The sequence below is a fragment of the Salvelinus alpinus genome, chromosome 1 (genome assembly GCF_045679555.1).
Source record: "Salvelinus alpinus chromosome 1, SLU_Salpinus.1, whole genome shotgun sequence".
Lineage (NCBI taxonomy): Eukaryota > Metazoa > Chordata > Actinopteri > Salmoniformes > Salmonidae > Salvelinus > Salvelinus alpinus.
In genome coordinates this window covers 11,837,326-11,864,894 of record NC_092086.1, presented here as the reverse complement: position 1 = coordinate 11,864,894, position 27,569 = coordinate 11,837,326, and the positions used below count along the sequence as shown (strand labels likewise).

The 27,569-nt window shown below is 45.3% G+C and overlaps 1 protein-coding gene across 3 annotated transcripts in view; it reads left to right on the top strand.

The window, feature by feature from the left end:
• usp7 (ubiquitin specific peptidase 7 (herpes virus-associated)) overlaps positions 1–27,569 on the top strand; it is a 56,621-nt gene that overhangs the window by 5,355 nt on the left and 23,697 nt on the right. For all 3 annotated transcript variants that reach the window (XR_011673936.1, XM_071391109.1, XM_071391105.1), the window contains exons 2-15: positions 4,069–4,170; positions 4,255–4,453; positions 5,888–6,026; positions 6,167–6,255; positions 6,712–6,820; positions 7,364–7,494; positions 8,308–8,362; positions 18,816–18,896; positions 20,997–21,087; positions 23,018–23,100; positions 24,472–24,581; positions 25,297–25,474; positions 26,770–26,914; positions 27,104–27,234. Coding sequence is in view for 2 of the 3 variants with exons in the window: in XM_071391109.1 (XP_071247210.1) it covers positions 4,069–4,170; positions 4,255–4,453; positions 5,888–6,026; positions 6,167–6,255; positions 6,712–6,820; positions 7,364–7,494; positions 8,308–8,362; positions 18,816–18,896; positions 20,997–21,087; positions 23,018–23,100; positions 24,472–24,581; positions 25,297–25,474; positions 26,770–26,914; positions 27,104–27,234 (1,643 nt within the window). In the remaining variant the exon portion in view is untranslated. The remainder of the gene's footprint in view (positions 1–4,068; positions 4,171–4,254; positions 4,454–5,887; positions 6,027–6,166; positions 6,256–6,711; positions 6,821–7,363; positions 7,495–8,307; positions 8,363–18,815; positions 18,897–20,996; positions 21,088–23,017; positions 23,101–24,471; positions 24,582–25,296; positions 25,475–26,769; positions 26,915–27,103; positions 27,235–27,569) is intronic.

The following is a 27,569-nucleotide window of genomic DNA, read 5'->3' as shown; positions in this document are numbered from 1 at the left end:
GTGAACGTCGCCATTTTAAACCCAGGATTTTTAGCAGAAGCGTGTTAACACTGGCATGTGCCTAGGGGGGAGTGGGGCGAAATGTAACGTCTGTCAATTGTAGGATGACTTGGGGTACAACGTCTCTACCTCCAATTTAATTTCTTTGGAATGACTTTAAAAATTGTGAGACTGATAATAATATTTTTTGTTGAGCAAGAGTAGTGGAAACCAGGGAAAGTGTTGGGGGGGATCGTGCCGAAGTGGTTTCTGTGAGAAGTACAGGCTCGGGTGGCGATCTACCCCAAGTTACCCTAACAAGTAGGCCTACATTATTTTCAGTGTTTATGCAAGTTTTTTGGGGACATAAAATTAATCATTATGATAATAAATAGTTAAAAGATTACCAGATCTCAGATGTACCAGATGTAATGGTAAGCTCCCGAGTGGCGCAGCGGTCTGCATCTGCGTCACTCCAGTACCTGTTTCGAATCCAGGTTGTATCACAACCGGCCGTGATTGGGAGTCCCATAGGGCGGCGCACAATTGGCCCAGCATCGTCCGGGGTAGGCCATCATTGTAAATAAGAATTTGTTCATAACTGACTTGCCTAGTTAAAAAAAAAAGGACATTCTACTCAAATGAATGAAAATTAGTATGCCGACACCATCTAAAAATGGAATGCCCACCTCCAAAAACTTGCCCAATAACACATTGGTAAAATTATTTGTTAAAATTATTAACGTAATGTGCCATGTTCAGTATATGAAATGGGTGGCAGGTAGCCTAGTGGTTAGAGAATTGGACTAGTAACCAGAAGGTTGCAAGATCGAATCCCCGAGCTGACAAGGTAAAAACCTGTCGTTCTGCCCCTGGACAAGGCAGTTAACCCAATGCGTACAATGATGGCCTACCCCGGACAACGCTGGGCAAATAGTGCACCACCCTATGGGACTCCCAATCACGGCCGGTTGTGATCCATCCCAGGATTGAACCAGGGTCTGTAGTGACGCTTCTAGCACTGAGATGCAGTGCCTTAGACCGCTGTGCCATCTGGGATCCCACTCGGGAGCCTGGCCCCCTGAAAAGCCACTCAAGAAGAAAATGGGCCCGTGGCTGAATCTAGTTGAGGATCCCTGGAATAGGGAATCATCAGGGACGCAGGCTGAGTGACACATGTCGTTAGCTGCCTGTAATCCACTTGGAAAAATTAGGCCAGTCTCGTGAGCGTGGCTCACTGGGGCTCCGTATATATACACACACACACACACACACAGACTCGGTACATGCAACCAGGCTCTCTCACACAGACACAGAAGGGCATGTATAGGGAAGAGATGACACGCATACTGCTAGGGTAGGTAAGGACACACTAATATATATATATATATGTATGAGATGCTTTTCTTTCATTCAAACTGACTGTAGAATTGCTAACAGAGACGAGGTATACTTCACTGATTCTCAAATGGCTCCCTATTCTCTACACCTTCCCTAGGGGCCCTGGTTAAAAGTAGTCCGCTATGTAGGGAATAGTGTGCCATTGGGCTCTGGTTAAAAGTAGTGCACTATATAGGGAATAGGGTGCCGTTTGAGATACAGATAGACTTCCTGTGTTCTTCTTCAGTAGACATCTTAGTTGTGATTGATGAGACTAGTCCCAGGCTCTTTGTCTGGGTAATTACCTGCCTGAGTTTCTCCTGTCCCCTTCCTAAAGCAGCTACACAGGCTTGTGTGTGTCAGTGGAGCTCACAGCTTAATCCTTCATTGTTACTAATTACCAGACTGCTGTAGTCGACTGCCACGCTGCTGCTGCGGCGATGACACTGCCTCAGCACTACAGTGTTCTACCTGATGGTTAAAGATGACGAGACAGTGTCCGCATCCTAAATAGGGCACTACTTTAGACCAGAGCTCTATATAGGGAATAGGGTGCCATAGTGCACTACTTTAGACCAGAGCTCTATGGAGGGAATAGGGTGCCATAGTGCACTACTTTAGACCAGAGCCCTATGGAGGGAATAGGGTGCCATAGTGCACTACTTTAGACCAGAGCCCTATGTAGGGAATAGGGTGCCATAGTGCACTACTTTAGACCAGAGCCCTATGTAGGGAATAGGGTGCCATAGTGCACTACTTTAGACCAGAGCCCTATGTAGGGAATAGGGTGCCATAGTGCACTACTTTAGACCAGAGCTCTATGTAGGGAATAGGGTGCCATAGTGCACTACTTTAGACCAGAGCTCTATGGAGGGAATAGGGTGTCATAGTGCACTACTTTAGACCAGAGCCCTATGGAGGGAATAGGGTGCCATAGTGCACTACTTTAGACCAGAGCCCTATGTAGGGAATAGGGTGCCATAGTGCACTACTTTAGACCAGAGCTAGACCAGAGCCATATGTAGGGAATAGGGTGCTATTTTGGATGCGGGCAGCATGTTTAGATTGCAGGGAAATTAACTTCTGTTCTAAATATTAAACACAGACATCACAAGGAAACCACAATACAGATCAGTGTTTTAAACTGACCCAGTCATCATAACTATAATACAGATCAGTGTTTTAAACTGACCCAGTCATCATAACCACAATACAGATCAGTGTTTTAAACTGACCCAGTCATCATAACCACAATACAGATCAGTGTTTTAAACTGACCCAGTCATCATAACCACAATACAGATCAGTGTTTTAAACTGACCCAGTCATCATAACCACAATACAGATCAGTGTTTTAAACTGACCCAGTCATCATAACCACAATACAGATCAGTGTTTTAAACTGACCCAGTCGTCATAACCACAATACAGATCAGTGTTTTAAACTGACCCAGTCATCATTACCACAATACAGATCAGTGTTTTAAACTGACCCAGTCATCATAACCACAATACAGATCAGTGTTTTAAACTGACCCAGTCGTCATAACCACAATACAGATCAGTGTTTTAAACTGACCCAGTCATCATTACCACAATACAGATCAGTGTTTTAAACTGACCCAGTCATCATAACTATAATACAGATCAGTGTTTTAAACTGACCCAGTCATCATAACCACAATACAGATCAGTGTTTTAAACTGACCCAGTCATCATAACCACAATACAGATCAGTGTTTTAAACTGACCCAGTCATCATAACTATAATACAGATCAGTGTTTTAAACTGACCCAGTCATCATAACCACAATACAGATCAGTGTTTTAAACTGACCCAGTCATCATAACCACAATACAGATCAGTGTTTTAAACTGACCCAGTCATCATAACCACAATACAGATCAGTGTTTTAAACTGACCCAGTCATCATAACCAATACAGATCAGTGTTTTAAACTGACCCAGTCATCATAACCACAATACAGATCAGTGTTTTAAACTGACCCAGTCATCATAACCACAATACAGATCAGTGTTTTAAACTGACCCAGTCATCATAACCACAATACAGATCAGTGTTTTAAACTGACCCAGTCATCATAACTATAATACAGAAGACGCTGATGTTTCAGGAACCAAAATGTTTCTCTGCACCTTTTCTAGTTATGGATGTTTGTGTTGTATCTCTGTTGGGCATCATGCTGAAATAACATACAGGTCGACGTTGAGCCTCTATTTGAAGGGGATCATTCCTAACTAGTGGACTGTGTGCATCTTCCCCTTCATATCATCATCATACCAGTGAGAAACAACATTTTTCTGTTAGTGCCGGGACGATGCCTCTATCGCAGTATTTTTTTCCATGACAAAAAAATGAAAACACGAACCAGACTAAATGTATTTGTTACATACAGCAGGTTTTTAAAAGGACAATGTGATGTAGCTTGGAAAATACATGACTCTGAATGACAACATAATGATGGTAGTTTCCAACATCAGGGCTGTTTTCCTAAAGAAGTTAAATCCACCTCGCGTTTTGTTTCCAACGTCAGGGCTGTTTTCCTAAAGAAGTTAAATCCACCTCGTGTTTTGTTTCCTTGACCATGATACTAAGGAGTATCACCCTGCTGGTTTCTTCCAGCCCTGATATCTCTGTTTGTTTATCTGACGATCGTCTTCCTCTCTGTGTGTGTTGTGTGTGTGCAGCTGGGGACACAGACGATCCCCCGAGAATCCCAGCCAACCCGGTGATTAACGGGAACGTTGCCATGGCAGACGGACACAACACAGAGGAGGACATGGAGGATGGTGAGGAGGACTCACCTGCACACACTGATGGACACACACACACACTGATGGACACACACTGACCCTCCTCTCCTGTGTGTCTAGATACCAGCTGGCGGTCGGAGGCGACGTGTCGTTTTGTGGTGGAGAGGTTCAGCCGGCTGAGTGAGTCTGTTCTCAGCCCTTCCTGCTTCGTCAGGAACCTGCCCTGGAAGATCATGGTGATGCCTCGTTTCTACCCAGACCGGCCGCACCAGAAGAGTGTTGGCTTCTTCCTGCAGTGCAACGCAGACTCCGACTCCACGTAAGTCACATGACACACACACACACACACACACACACACACACACACACGGGGGACCAACGCCTTACTCATTAGGCCCTTAGTGCACGCACACACACACAGCATGCAGGCAGAGACCCTGATCAACACACACACAGAGAAACACAGCATTGCTTCATTTCTCTTAGGCCCTGTTTCTAGCGACTACCTCATGGTATTTGTATCCTGGTGACTCCATGGACGTCACATGATACAGACAGACGTCATGGGTGGGATCTGAACCCCGGCCTCCCGCTGGGGAAACCAACTGAACCGTTCATTAGGAGTTTATTAGGACAAGACATTTCATCTTGTGTCGAGGGTGACGCTGGTTTTGAAGTTGTAGGCAGGGTGACTTGAACTCATCACGAGAGCTTAGTCCGACTCACCTCCGCTACACACACACACACACACACACACACGATTACTTTCCCCATCAGACTTTTTAATTTGACTTTAAGTGGAAACACTGCCTTAGCTCATGTGTGTGGTGTAATATTTAAATGTGTCCCCCTGGTGTAATGTGTAAATGTGTCCCCCTGCTAGGTCCTGGTCGTGTCCTGCTGAAGTAGTTTCCTGGTGTAACGTTTAAATATGTCCCCCTGCTAGGTCCTGGTCGTGCCATGCTGAAGTAGTTTCCTGGTGTAACGTGTAAATGAAGTAGTTTCCTGTTGTAACGTGTAAATGTCTCCCCCTGCTAGGTCCTGGTCGTGCCATGCTGCAGTAGTTTCCTGGTGTAACGTGTAAATGTGTTCCCCTGCTAGGTCCTGGTCGTGCCATGCTGAAGTAGTTTCCTGGTGTAACGTGTAAATGTGTCCCCCTGCTAGGTCCTGGTCGTGCCATGCTGAAGTAGTTTCCTGGTGTAACGTGTAAATGTGTCCCCCTGCTAGGTCCTGGTCGTGCCATGCTGAAGTAGTTTCCTGGTGTAACGTGTAAATGTGTCCCCCTGCTAGGTCCTGGTCGTGCCATGCTGAAGTAGTTTCCTGGTGTAACGTTTAAATGTGTCCCCCTGCTAGGTCCTGGTCGTGCCATGCTGAAGTAGTTTCCTGGTGTAACGTGTAAATGTGTCCCCCTGCTAGGTCCTGGTCGTGCCATGCTGAAGTAGTTTCCTGGTGTAACGTGTAAATGTGTCCCCCTTCTAGGTCCTGGTCGTGCCATGCTGAAGTAGTGTCCTGGTGTAACGTGTAAATGTGTCCCCCTGCTAGGTCCTGGTCGTGCCATGCTCAGGCCATGCTGAAGTAGTTTCCTGGTGTAACGTGTAAATGTGTCCCCCTGCTAGGTCCTGGTCGTGCCATGCTGAAGTAGTGTACTGGTGTAAAATGTAACTGTGTCCCCCTGCTAGGTCCTGGTCGTGCCATGCTCAGGCCATGCTGAAGTAGTTTCCTGGTGTAACGTGTAAATGTGTCCCCCTGCTAGGTCCTGGTCGTGCCATGCTCAGGCCATGCTGAAGATCATCAACTATAAGGACGATGAGAAGTCGTTCAGCCGCAGAATCAGCCACCTCTTCTTCCACAAGGAGAACGACTGGGGATTCTCTAACTTCATGTCCTGGAGCGTGAGTACCACACACACACACACACACACACACACACACACACACACCGGTATATTTACACACACCGGGATACACTGTTGTGTGTATATATACACGTACAGACACAGCCAACAACATTTCCCTGCGGTGTGTGTTTTCAGGATGTGACTGATCCAGAGAGAGGCTTTGTGGAGGACGATAAAGTCTCCTTTGAAGTCTACGTGCAGGCGGACGCTCCTCACGGAGTGGCGTGAGTCTTGATTCCTCACTTCTCTCCTTCCCTCTTCTATCTCACCCGCTCTTTTTCTCTCTCCTTCCCTCTTCCTTTCTCTCTCTTTCTCTAGTTCCATGTTTCTTCCTCTAACCTTTCTCTCACTCTCCTTCTCTTTCTCTCTCCTTCTCTTTCTCTCTCCTTCTCGTTCTCTCTTTCTCTCTCCTTCTCGTTCTCTCTCTCTCGTTCTCTTCTCTCTCTCTCTCTCTCTCTCTCTCTCTCTCTCTCTCTCTCTCTCTCTCTCCATTGATATCATGTGTGTGTGTAGTTGGGTTAACCCATTGCTGTCCTGTGTGTGTAGTTGGGTTAACCCATTGTTGTCCTGTGTGTGTAGTTGGGTTAACCCATTGCTGTCCTGTGTGTGTAGTTGGGTTAACCCATTGCTGTCCTGTGTGTGTAGTTGGGTTAACCCATTGCTGTCCTGTGTGTGTGCAGGTGGGACTCAAAGAAACACACCGGCTACGTGGGTCTGAAGAACCAGGGAGCGACCTGTTATATGAACAGCCTCCTACAGACCCTGTTCTTCACCAACCAGCTACGGAGGGTCAGTGAGACACCTAACTACCGCTCTGTCATACTACGCTCACGTGTGTGTAACACCCCTCTCCTCTGTGCCTACCAGGCGGTGTATATGATGTCTATACAGGGAGACGACTCTTTTGAGAGAGTGTGTGAATGTTTGTGTGTCTAACCCTCCTCTCTCCTCTACCAGGCGGTGTACATGTCTACAGAGGGAGATGACTCTTCTGAGAGAGAGTGTTTGTGTGTCTAACCCCTCCCCTCTCTCTCCTGTACCAGGCGGTGTACATGATGCCTACAGAGGGAGATGACTCGTCTAAGAGTGTTTGCGTGTCTAACCCCTCCCCTCTCTCTCTCCTGTACCAGGCGGTGTACATGATGACTCGTCTAAGAGTGTTTGTGTGTCTAACCCCTCCCCTCTCTCTCCTGTACCAGGCGGTGTACATGATGACTCGTCTAAGAGTGTTTGTGTGTCTAACCCCTCCCTTCTCTCTCCTGTACCAGGCGGTGTACATGATGACTCGTCTAAGAGTGTTTGTGTGTCTAACCCCTCTCTCTCCTGTACCAGGCGGTGTACATGATGCCTACAGAGGGAGATGACTCGTCTAAGAGTGTCCCGCTGGCTCTACAGAGGGTTTTCTATGAGCTGCAGCACAGTGACAAGCCCGTCGGCACCAAGAAACTCACCAAGTCCTTTGGGTAGGTGCCAGGACCCCTCAGCTAGCGACGCTGCAGGAGAAAAGAGATGACCGACCGATTGATTAATCAATGAGACTGGAAGGGAACTATCTGATTTCTGTCTGAGAAACGCTTGTTTTCATTTTCCATTGCTAAATGTTTTTTTTGCTACGGTGTGCACTAATGAATAGGGACTACAGTGATAGACCCTGGTAATAAGTCACATTGTCCTGATCAAGTGACGCTTTGCCTCATGTTCAATTATGGGTCAATGATTAAACATGGTGGTTTTGTGACTGTAGTTGACAGATTGTGAATGTGTAGTTTAAAACATGGTGGTTTTGTGACTGTAGTTGACAGATTGTGAATGTGTAGTTTAAAACATGGTGGTTTTGTGAATGTTTTAAGACTTGGCTCTATTGTGACTGAAGTTGACAGTGAATGTGTTGTTTAAAACATGGTGACTGTGACAGTAGTTGACAGTGAATGTGTTGTTTAAAACATGGTGACTGACAGTAGTTGACAGTGAATGTGTTGTTTAAAACATGGTGACTGTGACAGTAGTTGACAGTGAATGTGTTGTTTAAAACATGGTGACTATGACAGTAGTTGACAGCGTGTTGTTTAAAACATGGTGACTGACAGTAGTTGACAGTGTGTTGTTTAAAACATGGTGACTGACAGTAGTTGACAGCGTGTTGTTTAAAACATGGTGACTGTGACAGTAGTTGACAGTGAATGTGTTGTTTAAAACATGGTGACAGTAGTTGACAGCGTGTTGTTCAAAACATGGTGACTGTGACAGTAGTTGACAGTGTGTTGTTTTCTGTGTAGGTGGGAGACATTAGACAGCTTCATGCAACATGACGTTCAGGAGCTCTGCAGAGTGGTGAGTAGTTGTTCTGTGTGTGTGTGTGTGTGTGTGTGTGTGTGTGTGTGTGTGTGTGTGTTTGTTCAATAGTGTGTGTTTTCAGGACTCTACATTTAAAAAATGTTGGTTGCACCACACAAAATTTAGGAGCACCAGACTTAAGTTTTGTTTGTGTGTATTTTTCTTTCGTTTTTGTATACCAGCTGAAAATACAATAATTTTTGGTTATTGAAGATATATTTCACAGCGGTTTAGATGGTACAATTATTCTCTACACTATATATTGCTTGTTTGGTCACAAACTGAAATTAGGCGAGCTATTTGAATTTTAGCCACCAGGAAATGGAGCTATTTCTGCATATTGACCCTTCATATTGATTGAGTTACAGCCACTTTTGAAGCACAGGTCGAGACCTAGAAACTAATATGTAACACTATAAATACATTAGTTTATTATAAAAGCTGAAAAATTTGATAAAATACATGCCATTGCAATTACAAAATAATTTGTGGAAAATTAGGTTTCTACGTTGTGTAAAAGCACAATTTTCCTATTGAGAAACGTTACATTGAAAATAGTACACTGTCTCTTTAAGAAAGTCTGGTTGGTGATGATGTCATGCAAGATGTCTGTCATTACTATGATCCTTGATCTCCTGAAGAAGCTTTACCTGTCTGTCTGGATATACTAAAGTTAACAGGTTATTAACTAGCTAGCCAATGACCTAACATGACTGAACATCGTGTTTTTTTCACCTTTATTTAACCAGGTAGGCAATTTGAGAACACGTTCTCATTTACAATTGAGACCTGGCAAAGATAAAGCAAAGCAGTTCGACACATACAACAACACATGGTTACACATGGAGTAAAACAAACATACAGTCAATAATACAGTGAAAAATAAGTCTATATACAATGTGAGCAAGTGAGGTGAGATAAGGGAGGTGAAGGCAAACAAAATATATATATAAATAAAAATATTTTAAAATATATATATAAAAAAGGCCATGGTGGCGAAGTAAATACAATATAGCAAGTAAAAACACTGGAATGGTTGGTTTGCAGTGGAAGAATGTGTAAACAAATGGTTAACGATGTCGACGTGCAAGTCGTTTTAGAATGGTCCGTGACGTGGTTTATGAATGTTTAATGCGGTTCCCGGAAAATCCGCTATAGGAAGATTTAAATGCTGCTGGTCAGATCTTTTGACCTGGTTGGGTATGAACCAAGATGTTTTCACTGTAGTAATGGGTCAGAACCAAGATGTTTTCACTATAGTAATGGGTCAGAACCTGGTTGGGTTAGAACCAAGATGTTTTCACTATAGTAATGGGTCAGATCTTTTGACCTGATTGGGTTAGAACCAAGATGTTTTCACTATAGTAATGGGTCAGAACCAAGATGTTTTCACTGTAGTAATGGGTCAGATCTTTTGACCCTGTTGGGATAGAACCAAGATGTTTTCTCTGTAGTAATGGTGCAACCATGACGCTGATGAATCTGCACTGACTTGTCTCTCTAAGGCAGTCAGAAACACTGATACATTCAAGCCTTATCATTACAACAATTATTATCAGGGAGATCATTTTCGTAGTCACACAGTGCTCCCAAAATAAAACTGCTAAAAATATGTAGGTATTGGTAAAGGTCACTATGCAGGGGAACCAGGTAGTTGAGGTAATATGTAGGTATTGGTAAAGGTCACTATGCAGGGGAACCAGGTAGTTGAGGTAATATGTAGGTATTGGTAAAGGTCACTAGGCAGGGGAACCAGGTAGTTGAGGTAATATGTAGGTATTGGTAAAGGTCACTAGGCAGGGGAACCAGGTAGTTGAGGTAATATGTAGGTATTGGTAAAGGTCACTAGGCAGGGGAACCAGGTAGTTGAGGTAATATGTAGGTATTGGTAAAGGTCACTATGCAGGGGAACCAGGTAGTTGAGGTAATATGTAGGTATTGGTAAAGGTCACTAGGCAGGGGAACCAGGTAGTTGAGGTAATATGTAGGTATTGGTAAAGGTCACTATGCAGGGGAACCAGGTAGTTGAGGTAATATGTAGGTATTGGTAAAGGTCACTATGCAGGGGAACCAGGTAGTTGAGGTAATATGTAGGTATTGGTAAAGGTCACTAGGCAGGGGAACCAGGTAGTTGAGGTAATATGTAGGTATTGGTAAAGGTCACTATGCAGGGGAACCAGGTAGTTGAGGTAATATGTAGGTATTGGTAAAGGTCACTAGGCAGGGGAACCAGGTAGTTGAGGTAATATGTAGGTATTGGTAAAGGTCACTAGGCAGGGGAACCAGGTAGTTGAGGTAATATGTAGGTATTGGTAAAGGTCACTATGCAGGGGAACCAGGTAGTTGAGGTAATATGTAGGTATTGGTAAAGGTCACTAGGCAGGGGAACCAGGTAGTTGAGGTAATATGTAGGTATTGGTAAAGGTCACTATGCAGGGGAACCAGGTAGTTGAGGTAATATGTAGGTATTGGTAAAGGTCACTATGCAGGGGAACCAGGTAGTTGAGGTAATATGTAGGTATTGGTAAAGGTCACTATGCAGGGGAACCAGGTAGTTGAGGTAATATGTAGGTATTGGTAAAGGTCACTAGGCAGGGGAACCAGGTAGTTGAGGTAATATGTAGGTATTGGTAAAGGTCACTAGGCAGGGGAACCAGGTAGTTGAGGTAATATGTAGGTATTGGTAAAGGTCACTAGGCAGGGGAACCAGGTAGTTGAGGTAATATGTAGGTATTGGTAAAGGTCACTATGCAGGGGAACCAGGTAGTTGAGGTAATATGTAGGTATTGGTAAAGGTCACTATGCAGGGGAACCAGGTAGTTGAGGTAATATGTAGGTATTGGTAAAGGTCACTATGCAGGGGAACCAGGTAGTTGAGGTAATATGTAGGTATTGGTAAAGGTCACTAGGCAGGGGAACCAGGTAGTTGAGGTAATATGTAGGTATTGGTAAAGGTCACTATGCAGGGGAACCAGGTAGTTGAGGTAATATGTAGGTATTGGTAAAGGTCACTAGGCAGGGGAACCAGGTAGTTGAGGTAATATGTAGGTATTGGTAAAGGTCACTAGGCAGGGGAACCAGGTAGTTGAGGTAATATGTAGGTATTGGTAAAGGTCACTATGCAGGGGAACCAGGTAGTTGAGGTAATATGTAGGTATTGGTAAAGGTCACTAGGCAGGGGAACCAGGTAGTTGAGGTAATATGTAGGTATTGGTAAAGGTCACTAGGCAGGGGAACCAGGTAGTTGAGGTAATATGTAGGTATTGGTAAAGGTCACTAGGCAGGGGAACCAGGTAGTTGAGGTAATATGTAGGTATTGGTAAAGGTCACTATGCAGGGGAACCAGGTAGTTGAGGTAATATGTAGGTATTGGTAAAGGTCACTAGGCAGGGGAACCAGGTAGTTGAGGTAATATGTAGGTATTGGTAAAGGTCACTAGGCAGGGGAACCAGGTAGTTGAGGTAATATGTAGGTATTGGTAAAGGTCACTATGCAGGGGAACCAGGTAGTTGAGGTAATATGTAGGTATTGGTAAAGGTCACTATGCAGGGGAACCAGGTAGTTGAGGTAATATGTAGGTATTGGTAAAGGTCACTATGCAGGGGAACCAGGTAGTTGAGGTAATATGTAGGTATTGGTAAAGGTCACTATGCAGGGGAACCAGGTAGTTGAGGTAATATGTAGGTATTGGTAAAGGTAACTAGGCAGGGGAACCAGGTAGTTGAGGTAATATGTAGGTATTGGTAAAGGTCACTATGCAGGGGAACCAGGTAGTTGAGGTAATATGTAGGTATTGGTAAAGGTCACTAGGCAGGGGAACCAGGTAGTTGAGGTAATATGTAGGTATTGGTAAAGGTCACTATGCAGGGGAACCAGGTAGTTGAGGTAATATGTAGGTATTGGTAAAGGTCACTAGGCAGGGGAACCAGGTAGTTGAGGTAATATGTAGGTATTGGTAAAGGTCACTAGGCAGGGGAACCAGGTAGTTGAGGTAATATGTAGGTATTGGTAAAGGTCACTATGCAGGGGAACCAGGTAGTTGAGGTAATATGTAGGTATTGGTAAAGGTCACTAGGCAGGGGAACCAGGTAGTTGAGGTAATATGTAGGTATTGGTAAAGGTCACTAGGCAGGGGAACCAGGTAGTTGAGGTAATATGTAGGTATTGGTAAAGGTCACTAGGCAGGGGAACCAGGTAGTTGAGGTAATATGTAGGTATTGGTAAAGGTCACTATGCAGGGGAACCAGGTAGTTGAGGTAATATGTAGGTATTGGTAAAGGTCACTAGGCAGGGGAACCAGGTAGTTGAGGTAATATGTAGGTATTGGTAAAGGTCACTATGCAGGGGAACCAGGTAGTTGAGGTAATATGTAGGTATTGGTAAAGGTCACTAGGCAGGGGAACCAGGTAGTTGAGGTAATATGTAGGTATTGGTAAAGGTCACTAGGCAGGGGAACCAGGTAGTTGAGGTAATATGTAGGTATTGGTAAAGGTCACTATGCAGGGGAACCAGGTAGTTGAGGTAATATGTAGGTATTGGTAAAGGTCACTAGGCAGGGGAACCAGGTAGTTGAGGTAATATGTAGGTATTGGTAAAGGTCACTATGCAGGGGAACCAGGTAGTTGAGGTAATATGTAGGTATTGGTAAAGGTCACTATGCAGGGGAACCAGGTAGTTGAGGTAATATGTAGGTATTGGTAAAGGTCACTAGGCAGGGGAACCAGGTAGTTGAGGTAATATGTAGGTATTGGTAAAGGTCACTAGGCAGGGGAACCAGGTAGTTGAGGTAATATGTAGGTATTGGTAAAGGTCACTATGCAGGGGAACCAGGTAGTTGAGGTAATATGTAGGTATTGGTAAAGGTCACTAGGCAGGGGAACCAGGTAGTTGAGGTAATATGTAGGTATTGGTAAAGGTCACTAGGCAGGGGAACCAGGTAGTTGAGGTAATATGTAGGTATTGGTAAAGGTCACTAGGCAGGGGAACCAGGTAGTTGAGGTAATATGTAGGTATTGGTAAAGGTCACTATGCAGGGGAACCAGGTAGTTGAGGTAATATGTAGGTATTGGTAAAGGTGACTAGGCAGGGGAACCAGGTAGTTGAGGTAATATGTAGGTATTGGTAAAGGTCACTATGCAGGGGAACCAGGTAGTTGAGGTAATATGTAGGTATTGGTAAAGGTCACTAGGCAGGGGAACCAGGTAGTTGAGGTAATATGTAGGTATTGGTAAAGGTCACTAGGCAGGGGAACCAGGTAGTTGAGGTAATATGTAGGTATTGGTAAAGGTCACTAGGCAGGGGAACCAGGTAGTTGAGGTAATATGTAGGTATTGGTAAAGGTCACTAGGCAGGGGAACCAGGTAGTTGAGGTAATATCTAGGTATTGGTAAAGGTCACTAGGCAGGGGAACCAGGTAGTTGAGGTAATGTGTAGGTATTGGTAAAGGTAACTAGGCAGGGGAACCAGGTAGTTGAGGTAATATGTAGGTATTGGTAAAGGTCACTATGCAGGGGAACCAGGTAGTTGAGGTAATATGTAGGTATTGGTAAAGGTCACTAGGCCATCAGGATAGATAAGAGTAGCAGCAGTGTATGTAAAGGAATGTGTTTGTGTGTGTTGCGTCAATGTGTGTGTTGGAGTGTCAGTGTAGTATGTGTGAGTGTGTGGTAAGAGTCCAGTGAGTGTACATCGAGCCCGTGCAAGAGAGGCAAGGTAGCCATTTGATGAAATGGTCAGGAGTCTTATGGCTTGGGGGTAGAAGCTGTTTAGGAGCCTTTTGGTCACAGACTCTGGAACCACTTGCCGTGCGGTGGTCTATGACTTGGGTGGCTGGAGTCCTAGATACATTTTTAGGGCCTTCTGACACCGCCTGGTATAGAGGTCCTGGATGGCAGGGAGAACGCACTACCCTCTGTAGCACTTTGCAGTCAAATGTCGAGCAATTGCCATACCCAAGCGGTGATGCCACCAGTCAGGATGCTCTCGATGGTGCAGCTGTAGACCTTTTTGAGGATCTGAGGTCCCGTGCCATGTTCGTTAAATAATGTGTTTGTGTTCCTTCTGTAATGTGTGTGTGTTCCTTCCGTAATGTGTCTGTGTTCCTTCCGTAACGTGTGTGTGTGTGTTCCTTTCCGTAACGTGTGTGTGTGTGTTCCTACCGTAACGTGTGTGTGTGTGTGTGTTCCTACCGTAACGTGTGTGTGTGTTCCTACCGTAACGTGTGTGTGTTCCTACCGTAACGTGTGTGTGTTCCTACCGTAACGTGTGTGTGTTCCTACCGTAACGTGTGTGTGTGTGTTCCTACCGTAACGTGTGTGTGTGTGTTCCTACCGTAACGTGTGTGTGTGTGTTCCTTCCGTAACGTGTGTGTGTGTGTGTTCCTTCCGTAACGTGTGTGTGTGTGTTCCTTCCGTAACGTGTGTGTGTTCCTTCCGTAACGTGTCTGTGTTCCTTCCGTAACGTGTGTGTGTTCCTACCGTAACGTGTGTGTGTTCCTACCGTAACGTGTGTGTGTTCCTACCGTAACGTGTGTGTGTGTTCCTACCGTAACGTGTGTGTGTGTGTGTTCCTACCGTAACGTGTGTGTGTGTGTTCCTACCGTAACGTGTGTGTGTGTGTGTGTTCCTACCGTAACGTGTGTGTGTGTTCCTACCGTAACGTGTGTGTGTGTTCCTACCGTAACGTGTGTGTGTGTTCCTTCCGTAACGTGTGTGTGTGTGTTCCTTCCGTAACGTGTGTGTGTGTGTGTTCCTTCCGTAACGTGTGTGTGTGTGTGTTCCTTCCGTAACGTGTGTGTGTGTTCCTTCCGTAACGTGTGTGTGTGTGTGTGTGTTCCTTCCGTAACGTGTGTCTGTGTGTGTTCCTTCCGTAACGTGTCTGTGTGTGTTCCTTCCGTAACGTGTCTGTGTGTGTTCCTTCCGTAACGTGTCTGTGTTCCATCCCAGAGTATGTGAGCGGAGTTGAATGGTGGGAAATCCCGCTCAGCGCTCCACGGTCCTTTCCTCAGCGCTCCACGGTCCTTTCCTCAGCGCTCCACGGTCCTTTCCTCAGCGCTCCACGGTCCTTTCCTCAGCGCTCCACGGTCCTTTCCTCAGCGCTCCACGGTCCTTTCCTCAGCGCTCCACGGTCCTTTCCTCAGCGCTCCACGGTCCTTTCCTCAGCGCTCCACGGTCCTTTCCTCAGCGCTCCACGGTCCTTTCCTCAGCGCTCCACGGTCCTTTCCTCAGCGCTCCACGGTCCTTTCCTCAGCGCTCCACGGTCCTTTCCTCAGCGCTCCACGGTCCTTTCCTCAGCGCTCCACGGTCCTTTCCTCAGCGCTCCACGGTCCTTTCCTCAGCGCTCCACGGTCCTTTCCTCAGCGCTCCACGGTCCTTTCCTCTCAGGAAAACAAAACAAACAACTGTCGCTCCAAATCCGCTCCGTTCATTAAATCACTATTTAACCAGCAGCCATCTCTTTGATTTGTGAATACCTGAACATACCATTTTGGTTTTGAAGTAGTGAAACCAAAACCATATGGATTTGAATGAAAAGTATTATAATAAACATGAAAAGGTGATTGTAAGAAGCACTCATCATTTCAAATAGGCTACATGTCATATTAAACAGCATATTAACACTCTGAATAGGCTACATGTCATATTAAACAGCATATAAACACTGAATAGGCTACATGTCATATTAAACAGCATATTAACACTCTGAATAGGCTACATGTCATATTAAACAGCATATTAACACTCTGAATAGGCCACATGTCATATTAAACAGCATATTAACACTCTGAATAGGCCACATGTCATATTAAACAGTATATTAACACTCTGAATAGGCTACATGTCATATTAAACAGCATATTAACACTCTGAATAGGCCACATGTCATATTAAACAGCATATTAACACTCTGAATAGGCTGCATGTCATATTAAACAGCATATTAACACTCTGAATAGGCCGCATGTCATATTAAACAGCATATAAACACTCTGAATAGGCCACATGTCATATTAAACAGCATATAAACACTCTGAATAGGCCGCATGTCATATTAAACAGCATATAAACACTCTGAATAGGATACATGTCATATTAAACAGCATATTAACACTCTAAATAGACTACATGTCATATTAAACAGCATATTAACACTCTGAATAGGCTACATGTCATATTAAACAGCATATTAACACTCTGAATAGGCTACATGTCATATTAAACAGCATATTAACACTCTGAATAGGCTACATGTCATATTAAACAGCATATTAACACTCTGAATAGGCTACATGTCATATTAAACAGCATATTAACACTCTGAATAGGCTACATGTCATATTAAACAGCATATTAACACTCTGAATCGGATACATGTCATATTAAACAGCATATTAACACTCTGAATAGGCTACATGTCATATTAAACAGCATATTAACACTCTGAATAGGCTACATGTCATATTAAACAGCATATTAACACTCTGAATCGGATACATGTCATATTAAACAGCATATTAACACTCTGAATAGGCTACATGTCATATTAAACAGCATATTAACACTCTGAATAGGCTACATGTCATATTAAACAGCATATAAACACTCAATCGGTTAAGAACCAGACAGGGAGACTAAGAAGGAACAAAAATGAATTATTTAGGCTATATTATTTCAATGCTATAGTCTACAAAGAAAGACATTGTGAAGTATTTGGGAGTGCGACGCAATCAGCTGGTAGGGACGTAAAGCACCCGGCATTTAAACAACGTTTAGTTGTATTAAATCATTATGGTCTATAAATAACGCATATAGTCTTTGACCTACTTAGAATTAAATACAAATAAAATGAAAATGTACTTAGTGCCTTTTTTAATTCATTTTTTAGAAACAGGAGTTTGGCCAGTCTGTCTGCAGGCTCATGTGATGGTGTCTGGAGAGCAGGACAGCGATGGAGAACATCCTCTCCTCACTTGCAGAGCCACTGGGGATGATTAACACCCTTTTGGCCGCTCTATCCAGGCTGGGCAGAGATGCAGAGTTATTTATCTATAGGAAGGCCTGAAGGCTTTTAGGCAAAATAACCCAATCAAAACAGAAAGCTCCTTAAACATGGGAATATGCAGGTCTATTGGGCCAAAATCACCACACCACTCCCTCTCTTCTTTAGTTGTGGACACTACATCACCACACCACTCCCTCTCTCCTTTAGTTGTGGACACTACATCACCACACCACTCCCTCTCTTCTCTAGTTGTGGACACTACATCACCACACTCCCTCTCTTCTTTAGTAGTGGACACTACATCACCACACTCCCTCTCTTCTTTAGTAGTGGACACTACATCACCACACTCCCTCTCTCCTTTAGTTGTGGACACTACATCACCACACCACTCCCTCTCTCCTTTAGTTGTGGACACTACATCACCACACCACTCCCTCTCTTCTTTAGTTGTGGACACTACATCACCACACCACTCCCTCTCTTCTTTAGTTGTGGACACTACATCACCACACCACTCCCTCTCTTCTTTAGTTGTGGACACTACATCACCACACCACTCCCTCTCTCCTTTAGTTGTGGACACTACATCACCACACCACTCCCTCTCTTCTTTAGTTGTGGACACTACATCACCACACTCCCTCTCTTCTTTAGTAGTGGACACTACATCACCACACCACTCCCTCTCTTGCTCTTGATCCTCATCTTTATAAATCACCTTGATTTAGCACTTGTGTGTTTTATCAGTTTCTTTATTAAAATATTTAGTTAGCTCCATGACAGCTAAAGAAAGCAAGGGGCTATAGCAGTACAGTAGTAGACTACAAATGCATGCTGGGCCGGGCACGCTCTGAGCTAGCGAAGTGAACATTACTGGAGCCAAATTGGAGCAAGCGATAAGGCTGACGCTCCAGTCTTTGTGTAATCCCGCTCTGCGCTCCAGCCTTTGTGTAATCTCGCTCTGCGCTCCAGCCTTTGTGTAATCTCGCTCTGCGCTCCAGCCTTTGTGTAATCTCGCTCTGCGCTCCAGCCTTTGTGTAATCTCGCTCTGCGCTCCAGCCTTTGTGTAATCTCGCTCTGCGCTCCAGCCTTTGTGTAATCTCGCTCTGCGCTCCAGCCTTTGTGTAATCTCGCTCTGCGCTCCAGCCTTTGTGTAATCTCGCTCTGCGCTCCAGCCTTTGTGTAATCTCGCTCTGCGCTCCAGCCTTTGTGTAATCTCGCTCTGCGCTCCAGCCTTTGGGTAATCTCGCTCTGCGCTCCAGCCTTTGGGTAATCTCGCTCTGCGCTCCAGCCTTTGGGTAATCTCGCTCTGCGCTCCAGCCTTTGGGTAATCTCGCTCTGCGCTCCAGCCTTTGGGTAATCTCGCTCTGCGCTCCAGTCAAATTGGGCTCCATCTCTGCTCCGCTCACATACACTGTTCCTTCCATAATGTGTTTGTGTGTTCCAGCTCCTGGACAACGTTGAGAACAAAATGAAAGGCACCTGCGTGGAGGGAACCATCCCCAAACTGTTCAGAGGAAAGATGGTGGTACGTTCACGTCCTCTATTCTCTCTCCCCGTTGAGGTCTGTCGCGCTCTCCAGTCCTATATCCAGTGTAACTGTGTGTTGTATCTCTCTCTCTCTCCAGGCCTATATCCAGTGTAACTGTGTGTTGTATCTCTCTCTCTCTCCAGGCCTATATCCAGTGTAACTGTGTTGTATCTCTCTCTCTCTCCAGGCCTATATCCAGTGTAACTGTGTGTTGTATCTCTCTCTCTCTCCAGGCCTATATCCAGTGTAACTGTGTGTTGTATCTCTCTCTCTCTCCAGTTCTATATCCAGTGTAACTGTGTGTTGTGTCTCTCTCTCCAGTCCTATATCCAGTGTAACTGTGTGTTGTATCTCTCTCTCTCTCCAGTCCTATATCCAGTGTAACTATGTGTTGTTCTCTCTCTCTCTCCAGTCCTATATCCAGTGTAACTATGTTCTCTCTCTCCAGTCCTATATCCAGTGTAACTATGTTCTCTCTCTCCAGTCCTATATCCAGTGTAACTATGTGTTGTATCTCTCTCCAGTCCTATATCCAGTGTAACTGTGTTGTATCTCTCTCTCCAGTCCTATATCCAGTGTAACTATGTGTTGTATCTCTCTCTCCAGTCCTATATCCAGTGTAACTATGTGTTGTATCTCTCTCCAGTCCTATATCCAGTGTAACTGTGTGTTGTATCTCTCCAGTCCTATATCCAGTGTAACTGTGTGTTGTATCTCTCCAGTCCTATATCCAGTGTAACTGTGTGTTGTATCTCTCCAGTCCTATATCCAGTGTAACTATGTGTTGTATCTCTCTCCAGTCCTATATCCAGTGTAACTGTGTGTTGTATCTCTCTCTCCAGTCCTATATCCAGTGTAACTGTGTGTTGTATCTCTCTCTCCAGTCCTATATCCAGTGTAACTGTGTGTTGTATCTCTCTCTCCAGTTCTATATCCAGTGTAACTGTGTGTTGTATCTCTCTCTCCAGTTCTATATCCAGTGTAACTGTGTGTTGTATCTCCAGTCCTATATCCAGTGTAACTGTGTTGTATCTCTCAGTCCTATATCCAGTGTAACTATGTGTTGTATCTCTCTCCAGTCCTATATCCAGTGTAACTGTGTGTTGTATCTCTCTCTTTCTCTCCAGTCCTATATCCAGTGTAACTATGTGTTGTATCTCTCTCTTCAGTCCTATATCCAGTGTAACTATGTTCTCTCTCTCCAGTCCTATATCCAGTGTAACTATGTGTTGTATCTCTCTCCAGTCCAATATCCAGTGTAACTGTGTTGTATCTCTCTCTCCAGTCCTATATCCAGTGTAACTATGTGTTGTATCTCTCTCTCCAGTCCTATATCCAGTGTAACTATGTGTTGTATCTCTCTCCAGTCCTATATCCAGTGTAACTGTGTGTTGTATCTCTCCAGTCCTATATCCAGTGTAACTGTGTGTTGTATCTCTCCAGTCCTATATCCAGTGTAACTGTGTGTTGTATCTCTCCAGTCCTATATCCAGTGTAACTATGTGTTGTATCTCTCTCCAGTCCTATATCCAGTGTAACTGTGTGTTGTATCTCTCTCTCCAGTCCTATATCCAGTGTAACTGTGTGTTGTATCTCTCTCTCCAGTCCTATATCCAGTGTAACTGTGTGTTGTATCTCTCTCTCCAGTTCTATATCCAGTGTAACTGTGTGTTGTATCTCTCTCTCCAGTTCTATATCCAGTGTAACTGTGTGTTGTATCTCCAGTCCTATATCCAGTGTAACTGTGTTGTATCTCTCCAGTCCTATATCCAGTGTAACTATGTGTTGTATCTCTCTCCAGTCCTATATCCAGTGTAACTGTGTGTTGTATCTCTCTCTTTCTCTCCAGTCCTATATCCAGTGTAACTGTGTGTTGTATCTCTCTCTTTCTCTCCAGTCCTATATCCAGTGTAACTGTGTGTTGTATCTCTCTCCAGTCCTATATCCAGTGTAACTGTGTGTTGTATATCTCTCTCTCTCCAGTCCTATATCCAGTGTAACTATGTGTTGTATCTCTCTCTTCAGTCCTATATCCAGTGTAACTATGTTCTCTCTCTCCAGTCCTATATCCAGTGTAACTATGTTCTTTCTCTCCAGTCCTATATCCAGTGTAAGCACGTTGACTACCGGTCAGAGCGGATAGAGGATTACTACGACATCCAGCTCAGTATCAAAGGAAAGAAAAACAGTGAGTACCAATCCCTTTCCTTCTCTGGGTTACTGGATGTCTGTCATGTTGCTCCAGTCTCCGTCCTTTTACAGGGGGTTTTCTGCTTTGAAAAGGGGCTTATGTGGTGGGTGCAGTCGTCGGCGTGGCTGGTTTTTAGAGACGTTTAGAGGCCCCCATCTTGGTGGTGTAGACAAAAAAAACAAAAAAACAATTACATGCAATTCTACAATTTATATATAAAAAGTGTTTTTCCAACAATATCCTTGCTGTCCATTCATTCAGCTCATGACCACTAGTGAGGCGGCATTGCTCTGGCTACTATAAGCAAAAAAAACTAGTAACATAATAAACGTAACATTAAAATATCACCAGTGGCTGAATGGCCAATAGAAACTAGATAGAAGCTGATAATGGAACATGTGACTTCAGGTTTGGTTAGCCGCTGATGTCCAAACCAAGTACTTGCTCAATGACTTTCCCTATCTGGGGACAGTTGAAACCAGGCCAGTGGGTGACAACCAGGCCATGGAGTGAGCGACTGTTTGACAGTGTGGTTTAGAGACTCGTGGAGCCTTAACATGGGCAGAGGAAGAAATGTGACCATGGACAACATCTTCACGTCAATTTCCCTGGCAGACAAGTTGATTGCAAAGAAGACGAGCCCGCTAGGAACAGTGAACACACAAAGAAGACTAGCCTGCTAGGAACAGTGAACACACAAAGAAGACTAGCCTGCTAGGAACAGTGAACACACAAAGAAGACTAGCCTGCTAGGAACAGTGAACACACAAAGAAGACTAGCCTGCTAGGAACAGTGAACACACAAAGAAGACTAGCCTGCTAGGAACAGTGAACACACAAAGAAGACTAGCCTGCTAGGAACAGTGAACACACAAAGAAGACTAGCCTGCTAGGAACAGTGAACACACAAAGAAGACTAGCCTGCTAGGAACAGTGAACACACAAAGAAGACTAGCCTGCTAGGAACAGTGAACACACAAAGAAGACTAGCCTGCTAGGAACAGTGAACACAGAAAGAAGACTAGCCTGCTAGGAACAGTGAACACACAAAGAAGACTAGCCTGCTAGGAACAGTGAACACACAAAGAAGACTAGCCTGCTAGGAACAGTGAACACACAAAGAAGACTAGCCTGCTAGGAACAGTGAACACACAAAGAAGACTAGCCTGCTAGGAACAGTGAACACACAAAGAAGACTAGCCTGCTAGGAACAGTGAACAAACAAAGAAGACTAGCCTGCTAGGAACAGTGAACAAACAAAGAAGACTAGCCTGCTAGGAACAGTGAACAAACAAAGAAGACTAGCCTGCTAGGAACAGTGAACACACAAAGAAGACTAGCCTGCTAGGAACAGTGAACACACAAAGGTGGGAGCTGGGAGCTGCCCCCCCCCCCCCTCTGCACAAAACAACATACCAACATCAGTGATGGCGAATGGTAAAGCAACACTCACGGTGTACAGATGTAAAATAAATACAAGTGTTCACATCCTTGATATTTCCATGAATATTATTTAATGCAATTGAATAATTTACACATGTTTAATTCACTATTTATCAAGCATGCCGGTGCACCTTGCAGGTTGATATGCATCTGATGCTAAAGGGGATGCCCGGCATCATTCCCTAGCGTGTACTGATAGGCTGAGAGGCCTGGCTGTTCTAGTGTTAAGGGTGTATTGAGAGTTGGACATGCAGAAGGCCTTTAACTCCCAGTGTCCTTAATGCTCAGTGCCAAGCAGAGATGCTTCAGATCGCAGTTGTACAGTCTCTGGTATGACTCGGACGGGGAGGGAACTCCCAACCTTTCACTCTCAGGGCAGACACTCTAACCACAAGGCTACTGAGTTGGGGACTGTGTAGCAATGTGTGTTTGTAACTGTGTGTGTGTATATAGCTAACTAGCTAACTGTTTCTCTTCCCTCTAGTCTTTGAGTCCTTTAAGGACTACGTCGCTGTGGAGCAGCTCGACGGAGACAACAAATACGACGCAGGAGAACACGGCCTACAGGTAAGGTCTTGTTCAGGCTTTATAAAGGCCTTATGTATGGTTAGAAGATGCTTTATATGACTACGGGTGGTCTTGTTCAGGCTTTATAAAGGCCTTATGTATGGTTAAAAGATGCTTTATGTGACTACAGGTGGCCTTATTCATGCTTTATAAATGGTGTGTACAGGATTTATGGATGCTTTATAAACACTCAGGCTACATAACATCTTCATAATGGGTTTATATAGAGTTAATGATGGGTGTGAATGTGCTTTATGAACATGGCCTATAGGTGAGGCTGTAGAACAGGTGGGCAATCATTTTTGGTGTGAGGGCCGCAACGGGATTTCAAAATTCTTAGAACGGATTTGTTGGTCAAAATCAATTGTTTGGACCAGAGAAGGGTCAGTTAGTTGAACATCTCTGGTCCTGTATAATCTACACATACTCTCTGGTCCTGTATAATCTACACATACTCTCTGGTCCTGTATAATCTACACATACTCTCTGGTCCTGTATAATCTACACATACTCTCTGGTCCTGTATAATCTACACATACTCTCTGGTCCTGTATAATCTACACATACTCTCTGGTCCTGTATAATCTACACATACTCTCTGGTCCTGTATAATCTACACATACTCTCTGGTCCTGTATAATCTACACATACATCCTGGACCTGTATAATCTACACATACATCCTGGACCTGTATAATCTACACATACTCTCTGGTCCTGTATAATCTACACATACTCTCTGGTCCTGTATAATCTACACATACTCTCTGGTCCTGTATAATCTACACATACTCTCTGGTCCTGTATAATCTACACATACTCTCTGGTCCTGTATAATCTACACATACTCTCTGGTCCTGTATAATCTACACATACTCTCTGGTCCTGTATAATCTACACATACTCTCTGGGCCTGTATAATCTACACTTACTCTCTGGGCCTGTATAATCTACACATACTTTCTGGTCCTGTATAATCTACACATACTCTCTGGTCCTGTATAATCTACACATACTCTCTGGTCCTGTATAATCTACACATACTCTCTGGTCCTGTATAATCTACACATACTCTCTGGTCCTGTATAATCTACACATACTCTCTGGTCCGGTATAATCTACACATACTCTCTGGTCCTGTATAATCTACACATACTCTCTGGTCCTGTATAATCTACACATACGTTCTGTCTAGATTCGGACCTGGAGGGTTCTGGTCCTGTATAATCTACACATACTTTCTGTCTAGATTCAGACCTGGAGGGTTCTGGACCTGTATAACCCCCTACTGGAGGGGTTCTGGACCTCCTACTGGAGGTAGGACACGTGGATGATGAGCCAGTAGACTTACTGGACATGTGTGTGTTTTCAGGAAGCGGAGAAGGGGGTGAAGTTCCTGACTTTCCCTCCCATACTGCACCTGCAGCTGATGAGGTTCATGTACGACCCTCAGACCGACCAAAACATCAAGATCAACGACAGGTAACACACACCGACACACACACCTGTCTTACCATGTTGATTCCACAGGTACACTGACTATACCAAACATTAGGAACACCTTCCTGATATTGAGTTGCACCCCCTTTTGCCCTCAGAACAGCCTCAATTCGTCAGGGCATGGACTCTACAAGGTGTTGAAAGCGTTCCACAGGGATGCTGGCCCATGTTGACTCCAATGCTTCCCACAGTGGTGTCCAGTTGGCTGGATGTCCTTTGGGTGGTGGAACATTCTTGATACATATGGGAAACTGTTGAGTGTGAAAAACCCAGCAGCGTTACAGTTCTTGACACAAACCGGTCTGTCTGGCACCTACTACAATACCCCGTTCAAACACACTTCATATGTTGTCTTGCCCATTCACCCTCTGAATGGCAACACATACACAATCCATGTCTCAATTGTCTCAAGGCTTAAAAATCCTTCTTTAACCTGTCTCCTCCCCTTCATCTACACCCCCCCGTGTAGGTCATGGTAACTTAACCCCCCGTGTCGGTCAAAGACCCACTGGGGTAACACAGCACACACCTGTCTGATGTCCTGAATGGAGCTCACATTGAAGCTATAACACAGGAAGAACATGGACACGATAATACTGATCACAAAAATACCTTTTCTCCGTCTCGCCCCCTCTTTCTCTCGCCCCATCTCCGTCTCGTCTCCTCTCTGTGTCTCGGTCTCTCCTCCCCCTCCCAGGTTTGAGTTTCCGGAGCAGCTTCCCCTGGATGAGTTCCTCCAGAAGACTGACTCTAAGGACCCGGCCAACTACATCCTGCACGCCGTGCTGGTGCACAGCGGAGACAACCACGGAGGACACTACGTTGTCTACCTCAACCCCAAAGGAGACGGGAAAGTCAGCGTCAAGGAACCCATCGTGAGTCCCCCAACCCACCAATCGGTTAAATGCAGTAGTATATTTGATCATTAATGGGACGTAAGAACTACGGTTGTGTTGTCAACCTGAAAGGTGTTTTATCATGTTATTAACATAGAAAGGGGGAATCATGTCAATATGCAGCCAACACTCTGCTCATGATAATCGTGTGTCCTGAGAAATGATACAATGACGCTACATAAACTGTTTTCTTAATAAGGTACATCTGTTCCTCTCTCCCTCACCGTTCCTGTCTCCTCTGTCTCTCCCTCTTCGTTCCTGTCTCCTCTCTGTCTCTCCCTCTCCGTTCCTGTCTCCTCTCTGTCTCTCCCTCTCCGTTCCTGTCTCCTCTCTGTCTCTCCCTCACCGTTCCTGTCTCCTCTCTGTCTCTCCCTCTTCGTTCCTGTCTCCTCTGTCTCTCCCTCTCCGTTCCTGTCTCCTCTCTGTCTCTCCCTCACCGTTCCTGTCTCCTCTGTCTCTCCCTCTTCGCTCCTGTCTCCTCTCTGTCTCTCCCTCTCCGTTCCTGTCTCCTCTCTGTCTCTCCCTCTCCGTTCCTGTCTCCTCTCTGTCTCTCCCTCACCGTTCCTGTCTCCTCTGTCTCTCCCTCTTCGTTCCTGTCTCCTCTCTGTCTCTCCCTCTTCGTTCCTGTCTCCTCTCTGTCTCTCCCTCTCCGTTCCTGTCTCCTCTCTGTCTCTCCCTCTCCGTTCCTGTCTCCTCTCTGTCTCTCCCTCTCCGTTCCTGTCTCCTCTCTGTCTCTCCCTCTCCGTTCCTGTCTCCTCTCTGTCTCTCCCTCTCCGTTCCTGTCTCCTCTCTGTCTCTCCCTCTCCGTTCCTGTCTCCTCTCTGTCTCTCCCTCTCCGTTCCTGTCTCCTCTCTGTCTCTCCCTCTCCGTTCCTGTCTCCTCTCTGTCTCTCCCTCTCCGTTCCTGTCTCCTCTCTGTCTCTCCCTCTCCGTTCCTGTCTCCTCTCTGTCTCTCCCTCTCCGTTCCTGTCTCCTCTCTGTCTCTCCCTCTCCGTTCCTGTCTCCTCTCTGTCTCTCCGTTCCTGTCTCCTCTCTCGCTCTCCGTTCCTGTCTCCTCTCTCGCTCTCCGTTCCTGTCTCCTCTCTCGCTCTCCGTTCCTGTCTCCTCTCTCGCTCTCCGTTCCTGTCTCCTCTCTCGCTCTCCGTTCCTGTCTCCTCTCTCGCTCTCCGTTCCTGTCTCCTCTCTCGCTCTCCGTTCCTGTCTCCTCTCTCGCTCTCCGTTCCTGTCTCCTCTCTCGCTCTCCGTTCCTGTCTCCTCTCTCTCCTCTTCCTCCAGTGGTGTAAGTTTGATGATGACGTGGTGTCACGGTGCACCAAGGAGGAAGCAATTGAACACAACTACGGTGGCCATGACGACGACCTATCAGTACGTCACTGCACCAACGCTTACATGCTGGTGTACATCCGCGAGTCCAAACTCAGTAAGTCACCTTATGGTGCTTTACAACTCAGTAGCAGTCAGGATATGATGACTTTTTATAGTTCTGTGAAGCCTTATAACTCACTAAGTCAATGCTATGAAGCCTTATACTACCTTTTTGTAGCACATGGTAGTCAACGCTTCAGCTGAGGTATGGTTAGATAACCCTGTGTTTACCCGTCTCCTCCAGGTGAGGTGCTGCTGGCGGTAAACGACGTGGACATCCCCCAGCAGCTAGTGGAGCGGCTTCAGGAGGAGAAGAGGGTTGAGGCTCAGAAGAGGAAGGAGCGGCAGGAGGCCCATCTCTACATGCAGGTCCAGGTAAGGCTTGGAGCTCCCTCCTCCCCCCCAGTCACAGGTCCAGATAATAACACAACAGCTTTTGGAGAATGTTGGTGTTATGAATCACTTGTCTCTCTCTCTCTCCATGTCTCTTCCCCCTCCCTCTGTCTCCCCCTCGCCCTCTCTCTCTCTTCCTCCTTTCTCTCCTCCGCTCTCCTCCTCCTCGCTTGCTGTCTCCTTCTTCTCCTCCTCCTCCTCGCTTGCTGGCTTCTTCTCCTCTCTCTCCTCCCTCTCTCCTCCGCTCTCCTCCTCGCTCGCTCTCTCTCTCCTCCTCTCTCTCTCCTCCTCTCTCTCTCCTCCTCCTCTCTCTCCTC